At 35.0% G+C, this 20,956-nt stretch overlaps 1 protein-coding gene across 4 annotated transcripts in view; it reads left to right on the forward strand.

Moving 5' to 3' along the window:
• The window catches only part of LOC131394054 (disintegrin and metalloproteinase domain-containing protein 5-like), a 601,035-nt gene that overhangs the window by 489,628 nt on the left and 90,451 nt on the right, over positions 1-20,956 (forward strand). For all 4 annotated transcript variants that reach the window (XM_058525261.1, XM_058525262.1, XM_058525263.1 and 1 more), the window contains 2 exons: positions 10,839-10,975; positions 14,964-15,147. In XM_058525261.1, coding sequence (XP_058381244.1) covers positions 10,839-10,975; positions 14,964-15,147 — 321 coding nt within the window. The remainder of the gene's footprint in view (positions 1-10,838; positions 10,976-14,963; positions 15,148-20,956) is intronic.

Here is a 20,956-nt window from a genome sequence, read left to right on the forward strand (position 1 = left end):
TCATATCTCAGAGATGCAGCTGGCACTGCACAAGAAGATGTGGCTCTCTGTTGAACAGGGAGGAACCACATCTGTTTTTAATGCCAGTACCATACTGTTTCGGTTACTATAGGTTTGTAAGATAATTGAAATCAGGAAGTGTGTTGCTTATAGCTTTGTTCTTTTTTTCAGGATTGCTTTGGCTGTTTGGGATCTTTTGTGGTTCTATACGAATGTAAGGATTGTTTTTTCTATTTCTGTGGAAATTGCTTTGGAATTTTGATAGGGCTTGCTTTGACTCTCTATATACCTTTGAATAGTAAGGATATTTTTAACAATATTAATTCTTCCAATTCATGAACATGGGATATCTTTCATTTATTTGTGAAATTTTCTTCAATTTCTTCTTCAATATTTTTTTTTCACCAATGTCCTATAGTTTTCAGTGTAGGGATCTTTAACCTCCTTGGTTTAATTTATTCCTAAGTATTTCATTCTTTTTGATGCTATTATAAATGAGATTATTCTCTTAAATACTTTTAAAGACAGTTCATTGTTATAGAAACAAAACTGATTTTTTTTTTGGTGGACTCTTTAGGATTTTCTATATATAAGATCATGTAATCTGCAAACAGAGACAATTTTGCTTCCTTTCTGATTTGGATGACATTTTTTTCTTTTTCTTGCCTAATTCTTCTGGCTAGGACTTCTAGTACTATGTTGAATGGAAGTAGTAAGAGTGGCCACCCTTGTCTTGTCCCTGATCTCAAAGGAATAGCATTCAGCTTTTCATCCTTGAGTATGGTGTGAGCTGTGGGCTTGTCATATATGGACTTTATTATACTGAGGTGCATTCCTTCTATCCCTAAATTGTTGAGGATTTTTATCATGAAAGGGTGTTGAATTTTGTCAAATGCTTTTTCTGCATCTATTAGAAGGATCATGTAATTTTTATCCTTCATTTTGTTAATGTAGTGTGTCATACTTATTGATTTGCAATTGTAGAACCATCTTTACATTCCAGGATAATTCCACTTGATTATGGTGTTTGATCCATTTAACGTGCTGTTGAATTTGGTTTGCTAGTATTTTGTTGAGAATTTTTGCTTCCATGTTCATCAGGGATATTGGCCTGTAGTTTTCTTTTCTTGTAGTGCCCGTATCTGGCTTCGGTATCAGGATAATGATGACTTCGTAAAATGAATTTGGGAGTTTTCCATCTCCTTCAATTTTTTTGTAAGAGTTTGAGAAGTATTGGCATTAATTCTTTTTAAATGTTTAGTATAATTCACCAGTAAAACTGTCTGGTTCTGGGCTTTTCTTTGTTGTAAGGTTTTTGGTTGCTGATACAATCTCCTACTCATTATTTGTCAGTTCAACTTTTCTATTTTTTCATGATTCAATCTTGGTAGGTTGTATGTTTCTAGGAATTTATCCATTTCTTCTAGGTTATCCAAATTGTTGACATATAATTGTTTGTAGTAGTCTTTTATAATCCTTTGTATTTCTTATAATGTCTCCTCTTTCATTTGTCATTTTATTTATTTATGTCCTCTCTCTTTTTTCTTGATTACCTTAGCTAAAGGTTTGTGAATTTTGGTCATCTTTTCAAAAAACCAACTTAGTTTTATTTATCTTTTCTGTTCTTTCTAGTCTCTATTTCATCTAATTCTGCTCTGGTATTTATTATTTCTTTCCTTCTAACTTTGGCCTTAGTTTGTTCTTATTTTTCTAGATCCTTGAAGGTAAAATTAGGTTGTTTATTCGAGATCTTTCTTTTTTTTTTAAGGTACGCATTTGTTGCTATTAACTTCCCTCTAAGAACTGCTGTTGCTGCATCTCTTTATTTGGATATTTTTGTTTCTGTTTTCTTTTGTTTCAAGATGTTTTTTATTTCCCTATTGATTTCTTCTTTGACCCATTGATTGTTCAGGAGTGTGTTGTTTAATTTCCACATTTTTGTGAAAATTTCAATTTTCCTTTTGTTATTGATTTCTATTTTCATACTATTGTTGGAAAAGATACTTGATATGATTTCAATGTTCTTAAATTTTTAAGATGTTTTTATGGCATAACATATGATCTATCCTAGAGAATATTCCATGTGCTCTTGAGAAGAATGTGTATTCTGCTGCTGTTGGATGAAATTTTCCGTGTATGTCTGTTAAGATGCATTTGGTCTATAGTGTTGTCCATGTCCACTGTTTCCTTGTTGCTTTTCTTTTGGATAATCTACCCAATGTTCAAAGTAGGGTAGTGAAGTCCCCTAATATGTTGTATCACTGTCTATTTCTCCCTACGTTTCTGTTAATATTTGCTTTACATTTAAGTGCTCTGACGTTGGGTGCAGACATATTTAAAATTGTGATATTCTCCTGATGAATTGACCCCTTTATCATTAAGCAATGACCTTTTTTGTCTCTTGTGACAGTTTTTGATTTAACGTTTATCTAAACACTGTTCTCTTTGGGTACCATTTTCCTGGACTACCTTTTTCCATCCCTTCATTTTCAGTCTGTGTATCTTTACAGCTTAAGTGAGTCTCTCTCTCTCTTTTTTTTTTTTTTTTTTTTGTGGGGAGGAATATTAGCCCTGAGCTAACATCTGATGCGAATCCTCCTCTTTTTCTGGCTGAGGAAGATTGGCCCTGGGCTACCATCCATGCCCGTCTTCCTCTACTTTATATGGGACACTGCCACAGCATGGCTTGACAAGTGGTGCATCAGTCCACACCCGGGATCTGAACCCATGAACCCCAGGCCACTGAAGCAGAGCATGTGCACTTAACCACTATGCCACTGGACCGACCCCTCATTGTTACCATTTTGTTAATTGTTTTCCAACTCTCTTGTAGTTCCTGTGTTATTTTATTCCTCTCTTGCTATCTTCTTTTGAGACTTGATATTTTTTTTGTAGTGGTGTGCTTTGATACCTTTCTCTTTATCTTTGTGTATGTACTTCAGGTTTTTTCTTTGTGTTTACCATGAGGCTTACATAAAACTTCTTACAGTTATAACAGTCCATTTTAGGCTGATAAAAATTTTACTTTGACTGCATATTAATACTCTACACTTTAACTTCTCCTCCCTCCACAGTTTATGTTACTGTTACAATTTACATCTTTTATATATTGTGTACCCATAAACACATTATTATAGCTAAAGTTATATTTAATACTTTTGTCTTTTAAGCTTATGCCAAAGTTAAAAATGATTTATGCACCACCATTACGGTATTAGTGTATTCTGAATTGGACAATATTCGTACCTTTTCAGTGAGTTTTGTACATTCATATGCTTTCATATCATTAGCATCTTTTCATTTCAACTTGAAGAAATACCTATAGCATTTCTTGTAGGGAAGGTCTAGTGATATGAACGCCCTCCATTTCTGTTTGTCTTAGAATGTCTTTATCTCTTGTTTATTTCTGAAGGACAGCTTTGTTGGGTAAAGTAGTCTTCATTGCCATTTTTTTCCCCAGCCTTTTAAATGTATTGTCCCACTCCCTCCTGGCCTGCAATACTTATGCTGATGAATCTACTGATAGCCTATTGGAGGTTCCCCTGTATATGACTAGTGTCTTTTCTCTTCTTGCTTTCAAAATTATTGCTTTGCCTTTGATTTTTGACAATTTGATTATAATGTGTCTCAGGGTAGTCTCCATTAGTTGATCTTCCTTGGAGTCCTTTGGGCTTCATGTATCTGGATGTCCTTCTCCCTCCCAAGATTGGGAAGTTTTCAGCCATTATTTCTTTAAATAAGCTTTCTTCCCTGTTCTCTCTCTTTCTCTCTTTTTCCTTCTGGGACTCGTATAATGTATATATTCATTCCCCTGATGGTATCCCTTATGTCTTGTATGCTTTCTTCACTCTTTTTCATTCTTTTTACCTTTGTTCCTCTAACTGGCTAATTTCAAATGACCTGACCTTGAGTTTGCTGATTCTTTCTTCTGCATGACAGTTCTGTTGTTTAAGCTCTCTATTGAATTATTTATTTCTGTTATTTTATTCTTCAGTTCCAGAATTTCTGTTTGGTTCTTTTTTATGGTTTCTGTTTCTTTATTAAACTTCATTTTGTTCTTTCATATTTACCTGTTTTCATTTAGTTGCTTGTCTGTGTTCTCTTTCATCTCATTGCTCTTCTTTAAGACGGTTATTTTGAATTTTTTGTCAGTTTGCAGATCTCCATTTCTTTGGGGTGAATTACTGAAGCTTTATTACTTTCCTTTGTTGGTGTCATATTTGCCTGATTTTTTTTTTGTGTGTGTCTGTCTCTTTAGCCTTGTGTGAGTATCTGAGCATTTGAAAGAACAAACTCCTCTTCCAGTCATTTCAGACTAGTTTTGGCAGCTGAAGACCTTTCCTGTTGTGTCCCCAGGCTGATGATATTGCCTCCAGGGTCTAAGTTGAGCAGGGTTGGAGCTGGGTAATGTGGCTATTGCTGGGTCCATGGTTGGTGAGCTTGTTACCAAGGGTTTGAGGGGACATGGATTCTGTTTGGTCCCTGGGTGAATAGGACTGACTCCAGGGCCTTGGTCAGTAGGGCTGGAGCTGGGACAAGAGTGTGCTCAGGGTCCACAGATGATGGGCCTTTTCTGTTCCCATCAGGTCACTGAATGAGTCCTTGCATGGGAAGGATTGGCCCTGGACGGCACCTGAGAGGAGCTGGAACTGAGTCAGTGGGCTGCTTCAGGGTCCACAACTCAGACCAAGTTCTGAAGGCCTGCCTCTGTGGACACTGACAGGGTTGCCTCCTGATAGGTTCCTGGGCAGGAAGGACTGCTCTTAGTCCATGGTTGAAAAGGGCTAGCTCCAAGTCCCAGGGCTGCCTTGGGTTCAAAATTCAGACTGAGTGTGGTGGGCCTGCTTCTGTGGACACTGATGAGTGAGTGAGCAGGACTGCTTCTGGACTGTAGCTGGGTGGGACTAGAGCCAAGTCACAGGGTGCTTTAGGGTTTGTGGTCAGACAGGTCAGCAGGCCTGCCTCTGGGAGCACAGACGGGCATGTCTCACAGTGGTCTCTGGTTGGGCAGGAATGTCCTGGACTGCAGCTTAGAGGAGCTGGAACTGAGTTATAGGGTCACTTCAGGATTTGCTGTTGGACCAAGGTTCGTAAGACTGCTTCTAGCAGCATGGGTGGACATGTGTCTTTCTGAGTCCCTGGGCAGGCAAGACTGCTCCTGTGCCATGGCTGTGAGAGTTTCTTAACCTCTCAGGAATATCACGACGTTATTCAGGCTACCCAGATGCATACACAATATGAAATACCATTTCATCTATAGGATCCTTTATCTTACTCTGGAGCCAGGTTACAGGGTTGCTCTAAGATCCACAGCTGGTTTGAGTTTGGTGGGCCCTCCTCTGGGGTCATAGACAAATGTATCTCCTGGCAAATCCTGGGCAGGAAGGACTGCTTCCAGACAGGCTGGGAGGGGCTGGAGCCAAGTTCTAGGGCTGTTTCAGGATCCATAGTTGAACCAAGGTCAGAGGGCCCACCTCAGGGGCGTAGATAAGTGTCTCCTGCATGGTCCCTGTGCAGGCAGGATTGGTGACTGATTGGTGCTGGAGCTGGGTCATGGGTTGCTCAGGTCCACAGCCAGGACTGAAGTTGATGGACTTGTTACTCAAGGCACAGGTGGGCGTAACTCCTGCCAGGTCCCTTGGTGGATAGGCTAGTGGCAGGACCAAAGCCAAATGGAGCTGTAGCCAAATCCACAGAGGGACATGGCTGTTTCCAGATCTGTAACCCAAGACCATAGTCAGGATCTGGCACCTGGGCATGGAACTGCCTTCTCAAAGTGGCTCTCCTCAGCTTAGGGCTCCACTGAAGTTTCAAAATCTCCTACCTGGATCCCAAAGCTCCCACAAAGTCACTTTTGTCCATGGATGGCTGCCAAATTATTGTTGCTGAGAGAAGATGTGAACAAGGGACCGCCTATTCTGCCATCTTGCTGATGTCACTCTCATATATGTTCTTATCATGGTTATTTTAAAGTCTTTTTCTGCTTAGTCCAATATTTGCATAATCTTTGAGTTGGCTTCTGCTAAGGAGAGTATAATATAGATTATTTATCTTTCATTTCTGATGTAATTTGTGTCTTCATTCGTTTTTTTTCTTGGTAATTATAATTTTTTCAATTTTATTGATGTTTCAAAGAACTAGCTTTTTGTTTTATTGGTTTTCTATATTAATTTTCTGTATTCAATTTTATTGATTTCTGTACTAATGTTAATTGTTTCCTTCTTTCTGCTTACTTTGGATATACTTTGTTCTTTTTCTAGTTGCCTAAAGTAGAAGCATATATTATTTGTTTTAGATGTTTCTTCCTTTCTAATATGTACATTCATTCCTGCTATGAATTTCTCTCTAAGCACTGCTTTTATTGCATATCACTAATTTTGATAAATTATGTTTTCATTTTCATTTAGTTTAAAATATTTTAAAATTTCTCTTGAGACTTCTTTGCCCTATGTATTATTTAGGAATATGCTATTTAATCTCTAAATATTTTGGGATTTTTACAAATATATTTCTGTTGCTAATATCTAGTTTAACACCATTGTGGTCTAAGAACATACTATGTATGATTTCCTTTTTTAAAAAAATTTGTTGAGGTGTGTTTTATGGCATAGAATGTGGGTCTATTTTGATGAATGTTCCATGTGAGATTGAGAAGAATGTGTATTGTGCTGTTGTTGGATGAAGTATTCTATAAATATCAATTAGTTAGTTGATTGATGGTGCTGTTCAATTCAAGTATATGCTTACTCATTTTATACCTGCTATATCTGCCAATTACTGATAGAGGGATGCTGAAGTCTCTGACTATAACAGTGGATTTGTCTATTTCTCCTTTTCTGTCATTTTTTTGCCTCATGAATTTTGGCACTCTGTTGTTAGGTGCATATACATTAAGGAATGTTATGTCTTGGAGAATTGACCCCTTTATTGTTATGTAATGCTCCTCTATATCCCTGATAATTTTATTTTTTCTGAAGTCTTCTTTGTCTGATATTAACATAGCTATTCCAGCTCTCTATTGATTAGTGTAAGCCTGTATATCTTTCTCCATCCTTTTACTTTTAATCTATCTGTGTCTTTACATTTAAGTGGATTTCTTGTAGACAAATTATAGTTGGGTCTTGTTTTTTAATCCACTCTGACAATCTCTGTCTTTTTTTTTACTAAACCATTCACTCAACATAAAGGTTTACCTTTATATTTTCTGTTATGTGGAAGCTCCCTGAGGGCAGGGGTTGTGTCTTTGTTATAACATTCATGATAGTGTATAAGCAGATTTCCTGGGTGTCTGTTCAGCTCCACCACTTCCCAGGTGGGTGACCTTGGGCGTGTTACTCTCTGTTCCTCAGTTCCCTCATTTGTAAAATGGGAGTAAGACTAGTACCTACTTCATAGGGTCTTTGTGAATATTAAATGTGTTAATAAACATAAATAGCTCATTACAGGACCTGGCACACAAATGTTAGCAATTGGTGCTGAATTCTCAGTTGGCCCTTAACAAGTATCTGTAGAATGAAAAGAGATTAAGAGTAAAATTTGTGACAAAGCTAAGTTGAGGCCTGCTAACTTCACTGTGGTCTCTGTGGTTTGACAGATAGTCTCAGGTTTGCGTGACAACGGAGGTTCCTCGGCAACATTTATCATGCTGGGAAATGTGCTCTTGAACATTCCATAAATGTAATGGAGTCTCAGCCATGAGAAGCCTGGCCAGTCACTACTGGTTGGGATTTCTGGGTGGATTGTAAGGAGAGTGGTGCAGTTCACCTATTTGTGAACACATCCTAGACCCCTCCATGTCTGATACAAGGCAGCCTTGAAGAGAAGGTAGCAGAGATGTTTTGGGCTATTTGCCTTAAAGACATTGGTAACTTGGGGAATGTTTGGAGACCAAAAGTTCTTCTTATATTCTGTATCTGCCTTCATTCTGTGATTAGAAATGAGACCTAGTTTCTAGGTGTATTCTGGTGCAAGTTGTTCAACCATCTCAATTTGTGGTTTCCTCATTCATTAAGTATCACAGTATCACTGTCTTATTGATTGCTTTTACCCATTGTCTAATGACTTTATTAACATATATGTAAATAAGTGCACACATGTACACACACACACACGTTTTCTCACACCACAGCTGAAATAGCTGTCAAAAGGCACATGCATTAAATCTCATTTTAATTAGTTAGAGAAACCTCTAAAACCATCACTTATGATCAATTTATACCTCCTTTACAAGCAATTATAACAACTTACCCCAGACACTAAAACCTCCACCCCAGGCCTGCTCAAAGACTGCCTCTCTTATGGCACAAATTGAACCCAGGAAATTTATTGGTTTTCTTACTTTGATATTAGGGACTCTATTATATTTTCTGAGCTTGCTGTCTGTGTAGCCCATGATGCTGGGCTACTGTCAAGCAGCTGCTCTTGACAGTTTTATTTCTGTAGTGGTAGGAGTTTAGGCTCAAATCGGTCTCATATCAGATTAGCAGCTGCCTGGGCCATGGGGAAATCTATGGTTAACAGATCCCAGGAGAGTATGCAGCCTGGATCTGGCCTCCAGCCCTTATGGTATAGGGCAAGATAAAAAAAAATTATAAAGATAGGGGAGACATAATTAAAGGGCCTCATATATAGTGAGTCTATATTTACCTGGAGGCAAGACATACCCCCATTAAATATAGGAGAGGGCAATGGGAAAGTGTTTTAAAGTTGGTTTGAGGTTCAAGTCAACCAAGCATCCTTCAATTAAGAGAGATGAAAACTGTATATATAGACACCCATTTAGAGGTCCATTTGCTGGACTAGAATTTGAAAAGGAATTGTTTGAGGAGACCGTTATATTTCTCAATTAAGCCAACTATCTGGAACCTATCAGGAACATGAAAGGTATATTGAATATCTTTTTCAAGAAACCAGTATTGTGTCTTCTGAGAAGTGAAATGTGTTCCTTGGTTTCTATTAATGATGTCTTTAGCTCCAAAGGGGATAAAGAGTGTCCTAGCAAGGCCTTGTATTTTGTCTTAAGAACTTCTTTTGATCAAAAGCTGGGATAAAGGATGGAGGCATTGCTTGAGTTCAGGCAGTCTTCCAGTAAAGGAAATTACTATCTCTTCTCTGAAGGTGGACTGAAATGTCTGGTGCATCAGTTGGTTGTTGTTTTTTACCTCTTAGTGGCTATAGTTGAACAATAAGCAACCCAGGGCAATATGTGGGATAGAAAATTTAGAAACATCTTCATGGATCATAGACATCTTCTCCTCTGAACTGTTCTTTATTTGCCACTCCCTCACAATGCTTTCTCACTTCAGGTCCATCAGGAACCAACTATGTTTTTTTTGAGAGTATTTTTTTAGAGCAGTTTTAGGTTCACGGCAAAACTGAAGGGAAGGTAGATTACTCACATACCCCCGCCCCCATACATACATAGCCTCCTCTGTTATCAGCATCACTCACCAGAATGGTATATTTTTTACCAAGGATGAACCTACATTGACCAATCAAAATCACCCAAAGTCCATAGTTCACCTTAGGGTTCAGTCTTGGTGTGGTACATTCTATGGATTTGGACAAATAATATGTATCCATCATTATGGTATCATACAGAGTATTTTTGCTACCCTAGAAGTCCTCTGTGCTCTGCTTATTAATTTATCCCTTCCCCACCAAAACCATGGATCTTTTTATTGTCTCCATAATTTTGTTTTTTACAGAATGTCATATAGTTGGAATCATACAGTATGTAGCCTTTTCAGATTGGCTTCTTTCACTTAGTAATATGCATTTAAGTTTCCTCCATGTCTTTTCATGACTTGATAGGTCACTTCTTTTTAGTGCTAAATAATGTTCCATTGTCTGAAATATGCCACAGTTTATCTATTCACCTACTGAAGGACATCATAGTTGCTTGCAAGTTTTGGCAATTATGAATAAAGCTGCCATAAACATCTGTGTGCAGAACTTGGAAATGATTCAAAGAAGAACAACAATACCTACTGAGGATGATTAATTTTTTATTGCTACATAACCAATTATACCAAAACCTAGCAGGTGAAAACAATACAGTTCTATGGGTCAGGCATCTAGGAGCAGCTTAGTGGGTGAAATCAAACTATCACTTAGGGCTGTAGTTATCTCAGGGTTCAACGTGTGAAGATTTGCTTCCAAGCTCAGTCATGTGGCTGTTGGCTGACTTTAGAAAGTCTGTTTCCAAGTTCACCCATATAGACCTCTCCATAGGCCTACTTCATGACATAGTAGCTGGCTGCCCCAGAGAGAGCAAGGGAGAGTGAGACATAGAATCCAGGAAGTCAGTCTTTTTTATAAGCTATCTTGGAAATGATTACCCATCACTTCTGCTGTATTCAGTTTATTGGAAGCAAGTCCGTAAGTCCAGCCTATACTCCATGGAGTGGGAATATGCAAGAACTTAAATAAAAGAAGGCAGGAGTCATTGGGGTCCATTTTAGAGGCTACCTGCTATTAAGAGAATGTAGAATTGATTATTAAAATAAAATATTAAAGGTCTTTTGTGTAAAATAATTCAAAGCAATACAATGTGATGTTTAAGACTCTATCAGATTTGCTAAGATAGCTGGTATTGTCATTAAGTAATAGTATTTTGAAATTAAACTATTGTGTTTACTCATTCATGTTTAATGTCTAACATCCAAATGCTTATGTAACTCTACTACAATTATATCTACATAGGTATCTTAGATGCATTAATAAATTTTAAACATGAGTTTTATATACTAATTTTTGATTATAGTAAATATTATTTTCTTTATAACTGAAGAGGATTGTTAGCTAATTTCTTTTTGAAAACTTTTCCTTATATTTAGTATCCAGAGGGTTTATCCTTGGAGTCATATACTATCAGTATCGTGCAGTTGCTTGGCTTTAATCTGGGATTGAGTTATGAAGATACTGACACCTGCCTTTGTTCAGGAGATATCTGCACAATGTCACCAGATGCAGTGTAAGATAATTTTCTTTATTAAATATACATCTTCCTTTTTAAAAATTTTTTGGTTAAGAACTTATACACTTCTATTAACCAAACTGAAGTAAATAAAAATTATACAACACTGTACCCAACAACTGAAGAATACACATTCTTTTCGAGTGCAAATGGAGCACAGCCCAAAAATAGGCCTAACATTCCCCAGGCCTCTCCATGCCTGGGGAAACTTTCTTCTTCCTTTCTACCTTCCAGAGTCTGGCTTGTATTTTTCTCTTCTGGCCAGATTGAAGGCACCCTCTAGGGACAAACCGTGAAAATTCTATTATTTCAGTGAATCTGCATAAAGTTAAATGCTTTGATATTTGCATTTAAAACTGGCATTGTACAATATAAGGCTGAGTAGTACAATTCATGTTAATAATTTAAATTTAAAAAATTTATTTTGAAAGATATTAAATTGGAAATAAATAATACCATGACCCATTGAGAGAGAAACTGCTGAAGAAAGGAAAAAGCTTTTCATTTTAGTACCATTAATAATACTTTTTCCCTGCTTTATAAGCAAGGGGCCCTGCATTTCCGTTTTTCATTGTCTCCTGCAAATTATATAGCCAGTCCTGGTGGTTCCACATCAGCACCAAGACTTGCTATGTTCAGTATGTTTAATCTGAATCATTTTAGTGGGTATGTAGTATTATCTCATATTGGTTTTCATCTGCATTTCCCTAGAGGCTAATGATGTTGAACATATTTTCACGCTTAATAGTTTCGTATATCTTCCTTGGTGAAGAACCTAGTTACAACTTTTGTCCATTTTTTTAAATAAAAATTGAGATTTTCATGGTCTTATTTAGCTGTAAGAATTGTTTATATATTCTGGCTATGAGTCCTTTACGAGATACATGATTTTCAAATATTTCCTCCATATAGTGCCTTTTTTTAAGAAAATGTTTTTAATTTTGATGAAGTACAGTTTATCAATTTTTTTCATTTATGAATCATGGTTCTATAGCTCTCATATGCAGTTTCATGACAGATTTTGAGTTTATTGTGTATGTTTTAAGTTCATTTTCATTTTGTCCATACAGATTTCCAATTATTCCAATACCACTTGTTTAAAAGACCCATCTTTCCCCCATTTAATTGCCTTGGAAACTTTGTCAAAAATCAATTGATCATAAATGTTTGGATTTTTCTTATTGGAATCTCTATTTTATATCATTACTCTGTATGCCTACCCTAATGGAAAAGCATACCGTTTTTATTACTGTAGCTTTATATTGAATTTTGAAATCAGGTAGTGCAAGTCCCCAAGATTTTTCATCTTTTCCGGTATTGTTTTGGCTATTCTAGGTCCTTTGCGTTTTCATATACATTTTATTATCAACTTTCCAATTTTTACGAAAATTCCTGCTGAGATTTTGATAAGGCATTAATCAATTACATAGTTCAATTTTGGGAGAATCAGCATCTTAACAATATTTAGTATTTTGATCCTTGAATATTGTGTATGTCCTATTTATTTAGGTATTTTTAAATTTTTCTCAGCAATGTATGTACTTTATAGTTTACATACTTTTGTTAAATTTATGCTTACATATTTTATTATTTTTTTGCTATTATGAGTAGAATTGTTTTCTTAATTTCATTTTCAAATTGTTCATTGCTAGTACATAGAAATATAATTGATTTTTGTAGATTGACTTTCTGTGCTGCAAAAACTTGCTAAACTCATTAGGAATTCCAGGAGATATTATTTTTTGATTCCTTAAGATTTCCTACAAAGTTCTTGTCATCCATGAATAAGAACAGTTTTACTTTTTCCTGTCCATCTATTTTCATGTAATTCTTTTTTTTTTGCTGAATTGCACTTGAAATAACTTCAGTCCAATGTGAATTGATGTGGTGAGAGTGGATATCCTTGCCTTCTTCCCAATCTTATGGGAAAAGCATTCAGTTTTTCATGATAAGAAAGATGTTAGCTACAGTATTTTTTTAAAATAAATATATCTTCTCTTCTAAAATAGTATTTTTAATTCCCTTGTACATTATGTTGTTTTATTACTTTTCTTTATCATGCCAGTAACGATCTGACTTATTTCACATAGTTATTTTCCGATGTTCATACTTTTTGCCCCTAGCAGATACTTGGTCTACATTTTACTACATACCAGTTGCCTAGAAAAGTGCTCAGTAAATCTGCTGCAAATAATGACCTAATCAACTCAGTATATTTTCTCCTTATTTCATTTTATCCTTTGATTATTGAATCCATGATATCCCCAATTTTTGTAAAGGCACAAAGTAGATAATAACTAAATTTATTTCTTCTCCCCTGTGATAAATCATTTCTTAGAAGAATATTATTTCACCATCTTTTTGAGTGTTTTATTTATATGCTTTATAAAAACTCAGCTTTATCGAGGTATGATTTGTCCACAGTGAAATTTACATACTTTAAGTGTACGAGTTTATGACTTTTGACAAATATATATAAATCTCTGAACCACAGTGTCAGTCAGGCTATGCAACATTTCCGTCTCCATAGAAAGTTCCTTTGTGACCTTTGGCTCTCCTTCTACCTTCCACTCTTGCCCCAGGCAACAACTGATCTGATTTCTGTTTACAATTAGTTTTCCTTGCTCTAGAATTGTAAGACTGTAATTTCTCTGAATTATTTAAACATCTTTCTTTAATTATTTGAGTGTATTTATAGTGGTTCCTTTTAAGTATCTGTATGCCAAATCTGATACCTGGGTCATCTCAGTGTTGATTTCTATTTACTGCTTTTTTTAAATTGACTATAGATCACATTTTCTTATTTCTTTGTATGTCTGTTATTACTATTGGCATATTGAATATTTTTGATAATACAATAGAAAGCGTGGATTCTCCTACCTTCCTCTGAAAATCATTGATTCTTTTCCTACCAGGCAATTCATTTATTAGCTAATCATTTTGAATTTTAAATTCTTGGTTTTATGCTTTGTTAGTATGATCTACGGAAAACTCAAGGTATTTCCAAATCCCTCTAAATTGGCAGGACTGAACATCCAAACCCTGTCTCCTCTGGGAGATCTGGGGATCTTGTCAGGACTTGAATTTAGGCTCTGTTAAAATTGATGTAGAGAAGATTTTAGTATAGGGCAGAGATCAGGCAACAACAGTTCATAGGCCAAATTTGGCTGGCTGCTTGTTTTGTAAAAAGAATTTTGTTGAAATATGGCCAGGCTTATTGGTTTAAATATTGTTTATGGCTGCTTTTGCACTAATGGCAGAGCTGAGTAGTTGCACCAGAGTATATGGCATATAAGCCTAGAATATTTATTATCAGGCCCTTTACAGAAAGAATTTGTCAACCCCTGGTCTAGGGCGTAGTCTTTACTCTTAAATCATCTTGTTTCTTGTGTTTCGGTTGGATGCTGAGCTGCTACCACAGTGCTAACAGCTCTGTCCCTCCATCAGGACAGGTACTCCTGTGGCCTCTCCTGTAGTGTGGTTCAAACAACATGTTTTTATTTGAAAACTGTTTAATTATGGAGATCAAATATGCTATTAAAGTTAATACAAACATGTGCATGTCATTATTTACACAAAAATACAAAAATGATATAAATAGAAAAAAAGTATATTAAATACTGAGGCCAAAAATTCAAAATTCAATTGTTTGGCACTGGGAAGGTAAATAAGAATAACACAGTTGCTATGTTTAAAGACTTAATAAAGGTCATAGGATAAGTAAATGATAGTCTTGTTTAAAACAAGATGGATGACAAGAAAAAGATTTTGGAATTTTTATTTTTCATTACAAGAATTTTCTTGATTAAATGTAAAAACCATGTTAAAACATGTTAGCAATGCAATCAATATTTTTTAAGGTGTGTTTGTTGTTTTCCATGAAGAACAATGCCCTTTCCATCTCTCTTCAAAATACCATACGTTTGGGGAAATGTAGAGATATATAGCATTAATTTTTGTTGTACTCATGTTTTTTATATTTTAGGTACTCTGAGGGTGTAAAGGATTTTAGCACCTGTAGTTTGGATGACTTTAAATATTTTGCTTCAAATTCTGGCCTTGACTGTCTTCAGAACATCGTTCCAGAGGTGCCAGTTTACAGACAGAGGAGTGTATGTGGCAATGGAGTGTTGGAACAAGGTGAACAGTGTGACTGTGGCACTCCAGTGGTTAGTAGCAAGTTTTTCAAAAAATTTTTTATTCCCTATATATGTGTATAATAGTTGGAAAAGATGATAAAGACCATTGTCTTTTATAAAAATAAATTTGAAAAAGAATATTGGGGAATACAGAAGCCTTTAAATCTCCTAATTTTGCTATTTTTTGAAGTGGAGAGCAAAGGTCCTTTAGATAATGTTTCAGGGTCTTCAGATATTACCTTCTGACTTTCTTTAGTGTAGGCATCAGCTCCAAATTTATAATTAGTGATCACAAACAGTGTCTAAGGAGTTCAAGAAATATACCATTAACAATAAGCAGTAAAAAAAACAGACAAACCTCTCAAGACTATAGACTATTACCAATGGGATAGCAAAATGCATTGTTTGATAATATAGGGAGAAAAATTTTTGCATTGACAGGTGATTCCAATTAAAAATATTTTAAAATGAAATCTATCACTTGTAGAAAATATAAAAATATAGAAGTGTTTAATAACACATTTAGTAAAGATGTTTCTAACAAGCTACTTGAAAGATGTATTTAGCACAGTATTATTTCAGTGAATGGAAGTGATACCCACTCTGTAGTGCATGTAGTAAAGTGTTTAAGAACACATTTAATAAAGAAATTTCTAACAAAGTACTTGAAGAAAAATATGGAACTAAGATCAAACCAAAACAAATATGAAAGATGATAGAGGAGGTATTGACAACAAAGTGAAGTAGTTGTATGAAAACTCTCAGAGATAGCAATTGTAAAATATGCAATATATTAGATATATAAATATATCTTAAATATATAAATATATATAATGTATATAATACATTATATATATTTATATATGTATGTATATGTATATAATTTAATGGCACTGGAACCTATCCAAATGAAGAAAGAAGCCAGAGGAGCGTACTCTTGAAAAACTGTGGCTGGAATAGGCAGAGATTGTGAAATTATGTCTTTGTAGCCTAAGGGTGCTCCTCCACCTCCATAGCTGTGGCTGAATTAAATGACTGTGGAAAACTGCAGCCCTGCTGACTCAGTGTGGCAGAGAACAGAGTTCAGGGATGAAAGCCACTAGAAATTTAAGGAGAAAATCCTGAAAGTGGGAGAATCATGAAAGTGGTGAGGCCTCAAATCTGATTATTAACTGTATGAATATGCATGGGCCAGAAACACCCCATGGGGCAGGAGAGAAGGGTGAGACCCTTGAAAGACACAGGTGTATCAGGTGAGCTCTGTGAGATTGATGATGTTTTTAGAGAATATTTTCCAACTACGTGCAACTCAGGCAGCAGAAATCTGCAGCCTTATTGGTTTCAGATGTCAGAATACAGAGCCTCAGACTGGAACTGCAACTGGAAGTTAAAGAGGGATCTTCAGAAACAAGGAAACTGCAGATAGATTGTACTCTGAAATCTAAGTGTGGCCTCTGCCTACATCATTGGCTGAACGCTACATTACATCAGGGAATGAAGCTAAACATTCAGCAGATGGAAGCCATCTGAGCTGAGCAGAGATAGCTGCTGCGCATTGCAAGGGAGACAAAGTTTATAGTTTATGCCCAGGCAACTCCACTCCCTGCTAGGACATTTCCAGAAGGACACAGCTGAATACAGTCATTGTATCATTTTCTCTATAATGCCCAACTTATTAACCAAAAATTACTAGACATTCAGAGAAACAAGAAAGTGTGAACAACATTCAGGAAAATAGGCAGTTAAGGGAAACTGACTCTGAGTCCAAGATGTTGTATTTAGCGGATAAAGACTTCAGAGTAGTTGTTTTGAGTGTATTAAGGGAATTAAAGGAAATTATGCTCAAATAATTTAAGGAAAAATTAACTTAATGAGTGAGCAGCTAAGGGATCTCAATGGATAAATAACCATAAAAACATATAACCTTAAAGTCTAGAAGTGACATGTACAATAACTTAAATGAAAAATTCATTGGATGGGCCCAAAAGCACGAGATGTGTCAGAATAAAGAGTCCATGAACTTGACAATAGAGCATTCAGATCTGTAAAATCTGTAGAACAGAGAGAAAAAAAGTTGAAGAAAAATGAACAAAACCTCAGGGACCTGAAAGGAAATGTTAAGCAGCCCAATATAGGTGTAATTGGATTTCAAGATAAAGAAAAGAGAAAAAATGCGGCAGAAACAAAATATTTGCAGGAATAATGCCTACTATTTTCCATATTTGAAGAAAAACATTTACTTACATGTCTCAGATGCTCAGATAACTATAAGTAGATAGACACAAAGAAAACCAATTCTATATACAGCACAGTAAGACCTCTCAAAGCCCCGAGATAAAAGAAAAGTTTAATTGCAGCCTGAAAAAAATACACATTAGATATGGGGTCCAATGATACAAAATATAGCTGACTTCTTATCACAAATAATGGAGGTCAGTAGACTTTGGAATGACAAATTAAAAGTGCTGAAAGAGGGCCAGCCCCAGTGGTCTAGTGGTGAAGTTCAGCACAGGCTGCTTCAGTGGCCTGGGTTCAGTTCCTGGGCATGGACCGACACCACTCATCTGTCAGTGGCCATGCTGTGGCAGCAGCTCACATACAAAATAGAGGAAGATTGGCAACAGATGTTAGCTCAGGGCAAATCTTCCACAGCAAAAAAGAAAAAAAAAAGTGCTGAAAGAAAAAAAAAGTTAACAACCAAAAATTCTATTCCCAAAGAAATTATCCTTTAAAATAGAAGCAAATAAAGTTATTCTCCGTTAAGCAAAAGCTGAGACAATATATAATGGCCTCTAAGTTGCACTACAAAAAATTGTAAGAATTTGAAATTCTTCAGGCTGAAGGGCCAAGGCAGTAGATGACCAGTTGGATCTAGAGAAAGAAAGATGAGCACAGGAAATTGTAAATATGTGGGTAATATAAATAATTATATATGTTTTTTCTTTTCTTCTCTTAATTTCACTATGCTATATACAGGTACACATATGTAAATATATACACACTTATATACTATGCATTCATATATAAATACACACATACACATGTACATATAAATATGTATACACATGTACATACATGTGTGTTTACTTAGGTGCATATATACTCACATGTAAATATGGATGTGTATGTGCTTATGGATGTACATATGTATATATACATATAAACACAAATTCACATACACATGGATGTGTATATATGTGTGTGTATCTATATATCTACATCTATACAATAATGATGATAGCACTAAAGATGAAAGAGGAAATTAAAATAAATTTTGCAAAGTTTCTATAATTTACCTAAAGAAAATCAATATTAACTCTAAGTGGATTATAGTACTTTAAAAATACTTACTGTAAATACTAGAGCATATATTGAAAAATTATGCAGAGATATAGCTAAAAAACCTATAGAGGAGTTAAAACGAAATGCTAAACATACTTCATTAACACAGAATAAGGCAAGAAAGGAAGAATTGCAGAAGAAAAATAAGACGAGACAAATAGGAAACAAACAGCAAAATGACAAATTGAAATACACACATATTAATAATTGTATTAAATGTAAATAGGCAAAACACTGATCTAAAGGCACAGATTGTCTGACTAGATTAAAATCAAGAATCAGTTACATGCTTATCCGTATTGATGGAAAAAGAAAGATATAACAAACACACAGTAAATATGAGACAGCTATAGTAACTATATTAATATAAAAAGTAAACAGATATAGTAATGCTTCGAAATGATAGAAAGATAAATACATAAAGAAGATACAATAATAAACATATATATACATTTACAATAATATATCGTATGCACACAGAAACATACACATGTTAGATCTTCAAGTTTCGTGAAGCAATCACTGACAGAACTAAATGGAGAAACAGATAAATCCACTATTGTATTTGGAGGTAGGTTTCCTTTGGATCTCTCAGTACGTGGTAGAACAACTAGACGAAAAGATCAGTAAGGATCTAGGAGACCTGAACAATACTATCAACGACCTTAATATAAGTGATATTTACTGGCCACTATATTTAATAACTAAATATAAACATTCTTTTCAAGTGCTCTTTGAATATTCAAGATAAAATATATTCTTGGCCATGAAATAAATCTCAGCATATTTATTTTGTGTTGAAAATTAAATTAGAAATCAACAATAATAAGATATCTTATAAAGTCCCCAAATACTTGGAAAATAAATGATCACGTCTAAATGGCCCATGGCTCAAAGAAGAAATCACAAAGGCAATTAGAATATATTTTTAACAGTGTGCAAATGAAAACATGTCAAAATCTATGAGATTCAGCTAACACAGTGTTTTGAGTAAAATCTATAGCTTTAGATGCTTATGTTAGAGAAGAAGAAAGGTCTGAAATCAATTCTTTAGAATGCTACTTTGGGGAACTGAAATATTAGTCTAAATTAAATCCAAAATAAATAGAAGGAAGTAATGATAAAGATAAAAGCAGAAATCAATGAAGTAGAAACCAGAGAATGAAAATCAATGAAAATAAAAACTGGTGCTTTGGAAAAAATCAATATACTTGATAAACCTCTCACTGTGCTGATGAAGGAAAAATGAGACAAAAACAAATTAATAATATCAGGAATGACAGAGGGCACATTACTACAGATTCTACATACATTAAAATAAGGAATATTAAAAACTACTTTACACGACTAAATTTTGCAATTTAGTTGAAATTGGCAAGTTTCTTAAAAGACTCAAATTATCACTGCTGATCGAAGAGAAAATTTGAATATCTCTATATTCAGTGAGGAAATTAAATTTGCAATTAAAATATTTTTCACAAAGAAACTCCAAACGCGTGTTTCTTCACCAGTGAATTTTATCAAACATATAAGGAAGAAATAATGCCAATTATACGTGAATCTTCTGAAAATAGATGAAGGAGGCAGTTTGCAACTCATTTCATAAAGGGAGTATTGGTCTGAAGTCAAAACCTGACAAGACATTTAAAAGAAAAGAAAATCACAACAATATTCCTCATGAACAATATATAAATAGTTTAATAAGTCTTGATCAAATAGGGTTTATCCCAGGACTACAAGGTTGTTTTAACATATGAAAGTCATTCAATGTAATTCACCATAATAACAGAGTAGATGAAGAATAAAAGCATTTGAGAAAATTTAGCACTAATTCATTATAAACTCTCTCAGCATTCTACGAATAGAAGAGAACCTCCTCACTCTAATAAAGTACATCTCTGAAAAACCTACAACTATGATCATACTTACTGGTGAAAGACTCAATGTTTCCCCCTAATATCTGGAGCAAGGCAAAGATGTTCATTCTCACCACTTTCATCCAACATTGTAGTGGATGCTACAGCCATTGCAGTAGGGCAAGGTAGAGAGACACATATGATTGAAAAGGAAGAAATAAAACTGTCTTTAATCAAGCTCAATTTGGTCAAATGAGTAGAGACTCCTAAGCAATCTCCCCCAAAAAGCTACCAAAACTAATTACTGAATGCAAGTCACTGGATACAAGGTCAATATAAAAAAATTCAGCTGGATTCCTATGTATAAGCAATAAACAAGTGGGGAGTGAAATAAAAAGTACACTTCCATATATATTGTTTCAAAAAACGTGAAATATATGGAGATAAATTTAACAGAATATGTGCAAGACCTGAACAATAAAAACTTAAATTTCTCAGAGAAATGAAAGAAGATTAAAATGAATGGAGATAGATCCCATTTTCATGGATTGGAAGACACAATATTGTTAAGATGTCAGCTCTACATAAATTGATCTATACATTCAACACAATCCCAATCTAAACTACCCATCTTTTTATAG

Source organism: Diceros bicornis, chromosome 29 (assembly GCF_020826845.1).
Source record: "Diceros bicornis minor isolate mBicDic1 chromosome 29, mDicBic1.mat.cur, whole genome shotgun sequence".
Lineage (NCBI taxonomy): Eukaryota > Metazoa > Chordata > Mammalia > Perissodactyla > Rhinocerotidae > Diceros > Diceros bicornis.